General features: G+C 36.3%; 1 protein-coding gene across 4 annotated transcripts in view; it reads right to left on the bottom strand.

Moving 5' to 3' along the window:
• Positions 1-13,454, bottom strand: part of slc22a15.2 (solute carrier family 22, member 15, gene 2) — a 130,204-nt gene that overhangs the window by 21,398 nt on the left and 95,352 nt on the right. The window contains exon 10 of one of the 4 annotated variants that reach the window (XM_031905155.1): positions 4,288-4,387. Coding sequence (XP_031761015.1) covers positions 4,303-4,387 — 85 coding nt within the window. The 3' untranslated portion in view covers positions 4,288-4,302. 4 annotated transcript variants of the gene reach the window in all.

Here is a 13,454-nt window from a genome sequence, read left to right as displayed (position 1 = left end):
CTGGCAGGGGGCTGTTTGGGCCTTTGTGTACATGAAATTCCATGGCTTATTTTGAATCCCTGTCAGGGTCTGGTGCAATTTTTATGTGTAGTCCAATAAACACTTATCCTTCCTGATCTGTAGATTTTATACTACTTGTGCCTATATTTAGTTATGTTTTTGTAGAGGTTTCTAGGGATTATATGTTTTTATTTGCACATATCTAGAATTTATGAGTGTTTGCATTTGGGTATTTTCCTCTCCTTTTGAAAGATTACATGTTATTTAAATGAAGTGCATTTTATTGTCTCTTACAGGTAACATTCAGGAAATGCTTAAGGCTAATTAACAGCACAGTAACAATGAGCGACCATCCAAGCGGCTGAGTAATAGTTCCAATGAGTATAAATCCTCCAGTTCTGTAAAAATGTTCAGAATAATAACAACTCTAGAGGATAACACAGAAACTATAATATATTCACAATTTATGGAGGTTTTTAAATAGCACATCCAGCTTTCTTACACAGAAAATTTTTAGAAATTCTCAAATGTCAACTGTTATATGCAATCAGACATAAACTCAGGGGCTCATTTACTAATAGTGGCAGTGATGGAACCCATAGAAATCAGAGATTTGCAGCCTTTATTCTACCCACTGTTTGCTGATATTATCGTTTGCTGACTGGTTACCACAGGTGACTGCATTAGTGCAAATTATTGCCCAGGGTTAGTCAATGACCTCCTCAATGTAATATTTCACAAAGTACCAATATGTTATCTGAAAGCTATAATCACACAGCTTTTCTGGGGGATTAGTAGAAGAACCCAGACAACTAAATTATAAATAATAGCCCTCAGTGAGCTATGAGACACTAGTTAGGAAAGAAGGGAAAATAACATGGCATGATTGTCAAAAATAGAAAACAGTTACGGAAGTCAATGACAGCAAAAATTATCTTACAGGCCCCCCTTACTAAATGTCACCTATGGCTTTAGATAAATTGTTTACCGCAACCGGCTAGTCATACATCTTGCCTTCTTGTGCCAAAAGCAAAGTACAAACCGGTAAGGGCTTAATCACAGCATACGGTGTGACGTCAGATCTGGGTAAAGGTGATGGTGACACCTATGGTTTTGTGAATAATTTTTTTTGATAGCAGTAATAACTATATAATTAATATAACTACACAAACCCGCCAGATTAGTAAAATATATTGCTTTAAAATAGCTCCCCTTCCTTGTATGGAGAAGGAAAGGATACCACGTTCAGCAGGGGGCGGGTACTGCTGTTTTATTCTTGCTGATGTTTTTTCTTCCAGCCTATCTTTTATCACGTCCTCAAACTGCTCTGTCTGGAAACCTCCTCTCCTGTACTGCGCTGATCTTTTTTTTTTTTAATAGTGCTTTTAACTCATCCCCCCTTACTTGATTAATTATGGTTGTACCTTGCAAGCCTACCAGCCTGCTTGCCTTTCCTGCATCTATTCCAGCACTGGGGTTTGAAAGGTTAATCTTGCAAGCAGTCCAAGGATTCACTCTGCAGGGAAGGCAGGTAGGGAGCAAGTGCCACACATAAATAATCAAGTAAGGGGAAATGAGTTAAAAGCACCCTTAAAAAAAACCCAAAAAAACCAAGCAGCACAGAGTAGAGCAGCAAAGAAGTTTTTTAGTGTGGTGGAGGATCCTTATTGTATAGTCACATACTGAACATAAAAGAAAGCAGCAGCATTGTGATAAGCAAGGTGTGAAGCATTTAAATTCCGCCTTGCAAGCCCTAATTGACAAGCCCCAAGGGACTATAGGAGCATGTTGGAATCTTTTCAGCCTGATTCAGGACAAGCAAGTGCAGTGTGATAAAGGTGTGTTAATAAAATATAAAAAGGAGTTTCAGGAGAGGGAATAAGGACCAATGATTGGGCAGTGACTTGTAAGATTTATTTTAGTCCTCATATAAACACATTTTTTTAGATACTGTTCTCCTTCCAAGAGAAGGAGGGGTTTCTGGGGAGGCCAGAGCCCAAGAGGCAGGGTTTAGCCACCTCAGGAGGAAGAATGACTATGATATTCCCTGTCTCTTTTATACTCATTTTGATCAGAAAGTTTTCTATTTTTTCATTAGAACTGACTGGATTTTTTGCTTTAATGTCGAGGAGGTTTTAGAAACTTGTTTACCTGTACATATGTTTACATTTTTTCTTATGGCACAGTGCTATTTTTCAGAACTCAATCAACACAGGGGTATTATATAAAAATATATATTATTTTGACATACAATGCCTAGGACAACACTGAAGAATCCTACAATTCAAGTTCCATCAGATGTGGATCTTCATAAATTAACTAAAATAGCTGATGGTTTCTGATCGAGTTTATTCTCCAAAATGGGGGACCTGATGCCCATGCTACATAATTATACATGGTGAGGAGGGAGGAGGAATGTGAGGAGTGCAGCGACATCTAGGAAGTGCTGACTGTAAAGTGAAAGTGACTGCTTGCACCACTTCCATGCCTGAGGCATAGAGGTTAGAAATGCAAAATATGATTGACAGTAGAGATTCCTAAATGAGTTTATAACAGGTATGGATGTTTTCATTTTTTTTTTTTTTAGAAAATTTTTCGTATCAAGCATACAAGTTGCTTATTGCATATAATAGTTAGCGTACAGTGGTTACAGAATGCAGATTACACTGCATGTATTTATCATTGAATGGATATTTTAATAAAAAAAAGAATTTTGATTTCATGTTTAATTTGAAATTGACTTTTATTATATTATATAATATATATATATATTATATATATATTTTATTTATCAATATATTTTAATTATACAGATTGTTATGACTGGGTGACAGGTCCCCTTTAAGCAAATGGCTTGATGCTAAGTTGGGGAGCAACACAATCCTGGGGTTGACAAATATGGGCTGTGAATAGCTATTAGGTAGCCCCTACATGGACTGACAGCCTACAGGAAATTCTGTCTGGCAGTACACCTGATTTTTATTCAACGAAAAACTGCCTCTAATCCAGGAATTCAAAAATAAGGACCTCCTTTGAGGCCACTGGAAGCAATATCAAAGGGGTTGGTGAGTAACTTGTAGGGGATCACTGCCTTAGCCTAACAAACCAGCTATTCCCATAAGTAGTAACAGTAATGATTGAACAAGAGTGCAAAGAATGGAATAATGAAACTATGAAGAAAATTGGGGTTGTTCTCTGGAGAAATGTATTATGTAACTATGTAAGAATATATTTCCTACATCTACTGTACTATAAAAAGCACCAAAGTTAAACTGGAAACAAGAAAGCATTTCACAAATGCTGCCAATGGAGACACACTTGTGGCTGGAAATATGCGTTTTAAGTTGCAAGTTTCTGCTGTAGCTCAAACAACATGTAAAACAAAAATGAATGTGTCAACACCCAACAATCCCCTCAAAATACATTTATATAGAAATCTTGAGCCAAATCAGTTGTTAATAAAAAAGAAGAGAGTACTCATAGCAAAATGCCGACAGGAGCCACTGACATTATAAAGTATAAAAGGCATAACATATCAAGAACTTTGTGGACTCCTACTGAAAAACTGTGAAATCAGCACTTGAGAACTTTCTGACATATGAAGCAGAAATACAGTACCAAGGAAATGACAGATTGCTACAAGATTTAATTAGCATCCAGAGCACTGAGTGAATTATCCAACATGGATTTAATCATAGGCATTAACCAACTCATAAACAAATCACCTTGAGACCAGGAACATACCATCTCACAATTTCTCAAATCTGTGCCCCATCTACTCCACCACTTTCCTCTTTATCCCTTTAAAGTACAGCATGCTTGTGCCACAAAAAACATGCATAGGAAAATAAAAATATTCATGTATAATATGTATTTGCCCTAATGAAGTTGCATAGAAAATTTGTAAATGATGTTATATTGGAAATAATGGTCTCATTCCTTCTTCTTCAGCTCCTATGCAAATGAATCACAGGACAATATCAAATTAGATCTAATGAAAGAGTAAAGGATACCTTCATTATACTAATGATTATGATTTTGTTAGGATAATAATATAAAAGGTCATATGATGTATTAGTGATAATACAAGAAACATTAGAGACAATGAACTGAGTGGGGAATTTGACTCTTGTGCAGAACCCAGTAGCACCGCTAAGTGTTATAATTAAACATTAGGACTGTCAAGATCTTATTTTCCCTTCAATGGATTAAAATAGCAATAGACAAGTTAAGAACAGGGAAACTTAATGAGCCACAGAGCAATTATCAAGACACTGTATTAGAATTCTTTTTCAACATTCATTAGATTACCTTTATGACACCATGACGCTTAATTAACAGAACACAACTGCACTGTAGTACCCTACCGCATGTGGCCCCTTGGATACTAAAAATCAAACACAGAAACAAATTTACACCAAGGGGAAGATTTATCATAGTTCAAGTTTACGGTTTTTGCAGGATTTGTGAAAAACTCAATCACAAATATACTTGAAAATATTTTTTAAAAACTTGTTTTAATGAAAACAAACACATAGGGGAACATTTAACATTGCTTTACTAATCTAAATGCATTCTCCACACCCCTTGTTTCAGATATGCTAGCCAGCCTGGCCTTACAGTTCATCTCGCCCTATAGAAAGTCTTCAGCCCTTCATGTGAAATCGCAGGACCTGAGTAACAAAAGACTAAAGATATATAAATGGAAGAACAAAAAAAAAAAGGGGGACAGCGTGACACTTAAGAAATCAAGCACTTTGTAATCAAAGGATACTTAGCCAAATGATCCACAATAAATTACAATGATTAATTTCATTTTAACAATTATAGCCTCATAATATCACTCTCCTTATAATTCAGAATATACTATAAGGGAAACGCGTAACACAATATACCACCAATTTAGTGTGCAGGTATGGGATCCCTTATGTGGAAACCCATTATCCAGAAAGCTCTGAATTACAGAAAGGTCATCTCCCATAGACTCCATTATAAGCAAATAATTCTAATTTTTAAAAATTATTTCCTTTTTCTCTTTAACAATAAAATAGTACCTTGTACTTGATCCTAACCAAGATATAATTAATCTTTATTGGAGGCAAAACAAGCCTATTGGGTTTATTCAATATTTGAATGATTTTTTAGCGACTTAAGCTATGGAGATCCAAATTATGGAAAGATCTCTTATCTGGAAAACCCCAGGTCCTGAGCATTCTGGATAGCAGGTCCCATACCTGTACTATTCTAATGAGCAATCCGAATCCTTTCTGACTTTCCTTTACATAATAACCCCTTTGGCTTCTCGCTAGACTAACTTTTGTGGTAGGGTGCATGCTTTGGATACTTCAAATCTGTAGATTTTTACTGTGATATCCTTTAGTGTGTCTGATGCAACTCTGTTGACTAAGCTCATGGAATTTTACTATTAAAATACTGAGCTTAGTGACAACCACATAAGAATAATTTTAGAATGCAGAATGCTTTTACAACATATTCAATACTTAGGGGCACATTTATCAAAGTACGATGGTTTCCGAATACAAAAAAAAACATATTTTTTGTAAGTTTTCGTATTGTGCGTATTTTCTGCGTTTATTTTTATGTTAATTTGCGCAACTTTTTCACACTTTGCAACAAATTTTATGCGGCAAATTTGTATTTGCCACAACGAGTACGAAAGGATTCATTAAAGCTTCGGTATCGTGACTTTCCTTTGGCCAGGTTGGAGGAGTCCTATGGGAGGCTTCCAAAATCATGCACAGAAGGATCAAAGTCAGAAAGGTTTTCCCACCGTTTACAATCGTTTGGATACAAAAATTGTGTGACTTTCGGATCACCAATACGATATTATCATGACTATTATGATTTTTTCATAAGCATTTTCGTGACATTTCCGATCATCAGAAATTATCGAACTCGGGATAATTGAACTCTTACTTTGATAAATCTGCCCCTTAGGGTGCATTTAAAACCAAAAGCTTTTCTTTGTGTTTAGTCACACAGTGACCTGTACAACACACTAAGATGATTTCTGTATTTCTGTTAGCTTGCTCTTAATTATAAGTAAAACAAATCTTTTAAAAACACATAAATCTAAAAACTACAAGAAACTAATAAGAAACATACAATTATAATATGCTATTGTCACTGGCTTGATTCCATTATTTGATATATTTAATAAAAGGTGTTATAATAGGAAAACTCGTAAGCATGGAACATTTCTTCACGTCCTGAAGGGATTCCAACAAACAGGATTAAAAACAAAACAAAAAGACAGAGCCAGTATAATATGAAAACTGACACATCAATCTTCTTGTGTGTCTGTTTATATATTATTTATGAATATTTTTTACTGATCGCAAGAAAATAATATAAAGCCTATATTCATAGCAGAGCAACATTATATCTTTTTACCTCTGAAGCAGAGCTACTCACAGCAGGTAACACCAATCATGTGCAAAAACTACAAATCCAACAAGTCCAATTAAAGAATATTCAAGAGGGAAGTAATTACAAGTAAAATAACCATGTTACCATATGTTCTATAAATATACATAATACACAAGAGCCATTGATAGCTTGTAAATTATATCCTTATATACGGTGCTTAGTGATCTTATAAGTTATAATTGGTGCTTAGTGATAACATTTCTGTCACATGACTAACTGAAACTTGTGTATTACAATAAATAAGTACCCTTGCTGAAAATATATAAGGATATTAGATGTCACCTTGGAGTCCTATTGAAAAATATGAAAAGTCACATTGGCATTCCATGACCTGTACAAAGCCTGTACATAGTCCCAGAACTCCTTGGTGACTAGTAATATCCTTATTACTAGTCTACTACTACTTATTACTATCTAACTGAATATATAGTTAAAAAGAACCCTCTATTGTAAAATTACAATAGAGGGTTCTTTTTAACTATATATTCAGTTAGAATTACTTTAGAATTATTCATATTAAGTTACTTGTTTAGAAATGATGCATATTTGTAATGACAGTCTATGAGAGAGAGCACAGCTCTGCTGCTATAAAAAACACAAGTTAGTTATATAAAGGTGACAAGCTGTAACACATTATACTTGCAGTAGACCCCTAAGAAATATATATATATACATCAATGAAAACACTGTGTACATTGGATTTAGTGTATTAAATTGTATTTGTCTGTGTGCTGATTTATGAACCAGAACGTGATCTGATGGAACAAGAAGTGGAAGGCTTAAGTTGGACTTTAAAAGTCAATTGGAAGAATGCTTACTGTATATTTTGAGTAGACAGGTAAATATGAGAGTGCAGAAGATTCTCAAAAAGTTAATCAAACACAAATTCAAAACACTCCTACTAAAGTGACAGTGTATTGCCAATCTTTATTTATCTACCAAATATGTACTCCTTTACTGTATATGAGCATTATGTCACCCTTTATATATCTAGAGGAGATTTGGTCCTGGCTAACTCCTCTTTGTACTTCTGGGCAATTATAATATGGAAACTGTGCCATCTTGCTATATACATGTGGGACATTATACATTAATATGAACAATTTGTCAATCTGCTATGTGTCCCTGGGTTATTATTCATTTACTGTATATAGCAGCAATGTCAACATGCTGTGGGTAACAAGGTTATGTGCCTGGGGAATTATTCCTTTATATAAGCACTGGGTCACCTGGCAATATGTGTCTGTGTTGGCACAGCTGGTGCCCCATGTCCAGTACTTTTAATTAAAAACAAAATGTCTGTTTAGAGGACTTTTCTTGCTCTTGTATAATGTTATGCCTCAAATATTGACTTTCCTTGATGAGGAAAATAAAGGTTCACTAAAGAGATACTGTACTGTAAACTCAAGTGAGCAGTCATGATCACTTGGACACTGGTGTTCTATTCCAATATTATTACTTTGCGAGAAAGTAGCATGGCAGAAATACGTTTTTTGTGTATATTACAATAAATTTGGCGAGGGGGGGTTATAAAATAACAGAGCTAGAAGGGAATTAATGTATTATGCTTATCTATGACAAATAGTTATTGTAGGTAAAGAGAAAAGCAGCGTTAGAGTGAAACCAGTGTGTTCTAGCATTGCTTTCTCTGCAGACAGTCAACATCGAAAAGAGCTGCAGTCCATTTGTGACCCTGTTGGCAACTGCAATTGTCTGAGGGACATCAATTAACTACATGAATAAGCTGCAGAAATCTAGCCCATGCCAGATAAGCGTCAGACTGAAACATGACAGGTTCTGTTTATTCTTTTACTGCACTGCGGAAATGTTGTTTATATCACACACTTAAACTTGATCAATTAATAACCCCTGACGCTGGGAAGAGCTCCAAAATTAGGCTTTGCACTACACATCTCTCTAACTAAGTTCCCCCATTTCATACTGGTCCTTTGGGACTGTTCCCAGAAGCAGAGCTGCAGTTAGAATGTGCCATGGGCATGACAGGTCTACATGGAAGAGTCAACAATTGCTGGAGCAAAATTATTGATTTACTGATTAGACGGCCTGAAAAGGTGAGAACCTTGTTTATTTTTAGATCCAGAATCAAGATGTCAATTACTGTTACTTCTATACATAATAAAACAAATATATATGTAGAATACGTATATTATGTTGCTGAGCATGAACATTTAGGGGACTTTATAATGATGGCATTCAGTTTAATTATATCCTTGGCTATTACTTGTGTATTTAATGGGGAGTGAGGAAAAATGCATACGAATAGCATATATAATTTACAATAAACTTCCACATTATTGTATATTGTGTGCACTTGTTTAGTATACGTGTTAAAACGGTCATTGGGCTTGAAAAAAGTTGACCCACAAATTTAAAATGGGAAGTTCAATTAAAAAATGTTTTTGTGTTCCACTGCCAACCCAGACCTGCATGTGTATTGGCACTAAGTCTCTGCACACTCCCAAGAATGAAAATTCTAAGGGGTCAATTATAAACAAGAAGGCAGTGTGCAACATGCAAAAACTGTCTCAATCTGCCTTTTTCTGTACTTAGCACACTGCCTCCATGCTTTGAAAAATTGCTGCAAGTCTCTGCACTATGTTTCGGAGTACAGACACCTGCAGTCACCTTGATAAATAGTGCGGCGTCTATGTTTGACACTTTATTTATGAGAGGCTGGTGCGAGTGGTACATAGGTGACCCCCATGTCATTGTGACACGCAAGCTAGAAAAGGAGATGCAGGGAGTTAGGGAGGGGATGCAGGCTGCAACAGGGCCCTGTATGTAGCCTTTAGCCTACAGGTGGCAGTAAGGACAGGGCTGGACTACACCAGCCAAACTATGGAGCACCTATTGGCACTTCTTCCCCAGAACTAAGTAAATGACAGCTTTAGAACTAAAACTACACCTAAAATATTTTTAAGGACGACCAGTAGCGCTATGAGCTTTAGTTTAGTTCTAGCATGGAAAACAAAGGGGTATCCCCAGTTGAATTCAATAAGAGATTGCACACTAAGTAGGACTAGTGTTTTATAGGCCTAGTGGGGGTCAGAATAATAAATCCAGAGATTCTGATTGGTTGGTATGTGTTGCAGGCCTAGAAGAAAATATGAACATCTGTGCAACTTTATTTAACAATGAGTGGTAGTATTTACTATAGCACAGCTGTTGTGATTTAGATGTGCATCCCACTATTTACACAGCTGGAGTTGGCACCCGCACTGTGAGGTACAAGAGGGTTCATGGCTCTGGACAACAATACAGAAATATGTCATATATGGAATTTGACAAAATGATGGTAAGTCCAGGTGCTCACAGAGTGTAAATAGAGTAAAAAAAACAATTTGTCGCTTAATGTTAAGCTTTAGGCTTTTTTTTCCTTGTAAACATGGAGGTAAAAACAGGCCTATCTGGGATTGACAGGAGCCTTTGATTAGGATAAAACCAGTTAAGGATACATGACATAAATCCTCATTAGGTTTTTTTGCTACTAGTGAGCTATTGCTGAATACAGTGATATAATGATTCATTCCTGGGTTTGTAACACATATACTCAGCTCTCTAAAGTGAATCTAACCTGCTGGCTAATTACTACTGTGCAGCTTAACAGAGAAATCTATACCTGCATATTTAACAGTGGAAGCTCTTGATTTTCACACTGCTGTCTGTACCTGCTCCTTGAGGTTAATAAGCAGAAATGACGCCCATATTCTACTAATATCTATGAGAAATAATATAGGTATGGGATCCATTATCCATAAACTCATTATCCAAAAAGCTCCTCATCTCCTACAGACTCCATTTTAATCGAATAATTCACATTTTTAAAGATGATTTCCTTTTCTTTGTAATAACAAGACAGTACCTTGTACTTGATTCCAACTAAGGTATAATTACTCCTTATTGGTGGCCAAATAATCCTAATGGGTCTAATTAATAGTTACATTTTTTTTAGTAGACTTATGGCCCTGGCACACGAGGGAGATTAGTTGCCCGTGAAAAATCTCCCTTGTTGCGGGCAACTAATCTCCCCGATATGACATCCCACCGCCAAAAATGTAAATCGCCGATGGGATGGCATACGCGGCGGCACGATTGCCGAAGTTGCCTCTCGAGGCAACTTCGCCGATTTCTGCAAATCGCAACATATCGGAGAGATAAGTTGCCCGCAACAAGGGAGATTTGTCACGGGCGACTAATCTCCCTCATGTGCCAGAGCCCTTAACGTATGGAGATCTAAATTACAGAAAGACCCCTTATCTGGAAAGCCCCTAGCAATCTAGATAACAGATCCCATACATAAACTTATACTGAGAATTAACGCCGCTCGAAGTTAATATTGCACTGTACAGTCATTTCCAATTACTTTTTAGGTAACTTATTAAATGTCCCCCTTAAACTGTAAAAAAATTAAAATGGGTAAAAAAAAATTTAATTTGCAAGAGAATAACTAAAAGTGCTGTTGATTCACCAAAAAGGCCCATTTAGAGTTTAATGTACCTAATGGAATCAAACAAGGGCAGAGTTCATACCTTTATCTGCAATAGGCTTCAGCTTTTTAGCTTCATACCATTTCAATGGAAATTAACATTCAGCTTCAGTAGCTTTAAACATTCATCTAGAAGGCCATTTACCTTCATTAATTCTAAAACCAGGCAACATCAATGTAATCCAACGACATCAATAAATTAGGTGAAGATGTAAGAGGGTGACTAACCGTGGGTAGTAATCTAACGCCTTCATTAAATGAGATAATTATGTCAGAAAGAGACTCACCAGACCTAAGATATTTTAATAAAGTAAAACGATAATCCTTCAAACTAAATTTAGTACAGTTTGCTTTTATGACATCACTAATGTAAGTGTCACAAAACCAGCATTGAACAAAAGAGAGAGATTCTACAGTACAGAGTTTTTAAGGATTTCTATTAAAGGAGAAAGAAAGGTAAAAACTAAGTAAGCTTTATCAGAAAGGTCTATGTAAATACAGCCATAAGCACTCACAGAAATGCTGCACTGACTTCTCTGAAAAAAGATTAGTTGTGTTTGTTTTCCTCTGCCAGAGACACACAGCTCTCTCCTCTGTCCTCTCTGCTGTTCTCCCCACCCTCAAGAACTCACTCCACCCCCTTAGGAATGTGGATCAGCAGGAAGCTGACTCTTAGGGGCACATTCATGAAATCACGAATTCGAATCTCGAAGAGTTGGCAGGATTTGTGCCTCTGGTACACATTATCAACATTATTCAGAAAAGTCATAAATGTATCCTGAATTTTAAGTAACTCTTATATAGCTAGAAATTTTCTTTAAATAAACAAGCCATTTTTTTAATTTAATTCGAATCTCGAATGGGATAAATTCGGATTGGATACCAAAATTTCTGAAGATCGCAAATATCACTAAAATGCTTACGAAAAAATCGGATTAGTCACGATAATATCATATTGGCGATCCGAAAGTCACGAAATTTTCGTACCGAAGGATTGTAAACCTTTGTTGCACAAGCAACGACAAATTTGGCTAAAATATGCCAGCAGCATTCGATTGAATGCTCGGAGCATTCGTGTCTTAGTAAATGACCCCCATAGTCTAACTGAGCATGTACACTGGTCTTGTTTTTGGTGCAGGAGCGAGGCATTATGGGAACTTTCTTTACACAGCTCAGCGTTTTTTTTTTCCCTGCTTGGCTTCTGATCATCTGAACGGGAGAAATATGGGGAGACTTAATGGCACTATTGAGAGAACTGAAGGTATGCCTGCAGCTTGAGATTAACTCTTTATTAGCCTTTCCTTCTCCTTTAAACGCAACATATCATGTTAAAATAAAGAATGTGCCAGTGCATTACACTCCTCTAAATATAGAAGAATTGAACTTTAAAAAGTTGTGTTTCGGACTGATTTATTGAGAAATTCCACCAAAACCGTTCTAGTCCCGCCCATCTGTTCCACTTCCTGCTGGCTGAATTCTCTGGATGTGCAGGGGAGCCGGCGGCACTCAGTACACGGCACTGTAGGATAGGAACCAATCAGCAGCTAGGCTGACCTGATAGGGAACTGAAGCCTGTATTTACATATGCATCTGCGGGGTTATGATTGGCTACTCCCCTACTACTGTGCTTCTGGCAGGGACTATTAGGACATGCCCACTCATTTGAAAAGCGGACAGATACTTGAGAGTCTCTACAGGGAGCTCCAATAAAAGGGCCATTTTTACAAATAGTGTTGAGTTTTAGTCCAAATTAAAACCAGCACCACATATTATTCATAACTGCCTACAAGATTAAGGTTTTTTTTATTTATCCTATATGACTCCTTTAAGTGGTAATGAATGTATACCTAAATTAAGATAAAAAGTGTAATATCTGAAAATTAGCAACAAATAGTAATTCCATGTCACTCAGCAGTCAGCAACTACCCAGTACACTCACTGGACAGGAACAGCCAATTACAATTACTAAAAAAAAAAAAATTCATGAGTGCCCTACATTTTGCTAGATTACATTTGCCGTGTAAAGACCATTATACATTCCTATACAAACTAAGCTGGACATTAAGGATAATTTAAAATATCTTAACAAGAATTGCTCATGTAATGTAATGCAATGCAATTTTACCTAATGTTTGCCTATGGCCTATGGTTTGTCTGTAACCCATATGTGGCAATGTCTTGGCTCTGTTCACATTGTAGTTTCCAAACCTTATTTAAAAAAACTAATAGAAGGTCTAAAGAAGAGTTGGCAGGATTTGTGCCTCTGGTACACATTATCGACATTATTCAGAAAAGTCATAAATGTATCCTGAATTTTAAGTAACTCTTATATAGCTAGAAATTTTCTTTAAATAAACAAGCCATTTTTTAAATTTAATATTATAGATTTCGCTGCCCTGTTGCTCTTCTACAGCCAAGCAAAGTTTTCCTTTTCTGTTTCCTAGGAAACTTAGATGTTTGCTGTTTTTTGGAAAACTACAGGCTTCTGATCTTTGTT

The sequence above is a fragment of the Xenopus tropicalis genome, chromosome 7 (genome assembly GCF_000004195.4).
Source record: "Xenopus tropicalis strain Nigerian chromosome 7, UCB_Xtro_10.0, whole genome shotgun sequence".
NCBI classification, from domain to species: Eukaryota; Metazoa; Chordata; class Amphibia; order Anura; family Pipidae; genus Xenopus; species Xenopus tropicalis.
The sequence above is the reverse complement of the archived record's forward strand: the minus strand, read 5'-3'. Positions and strand labels throughout refer to the sequence as shown.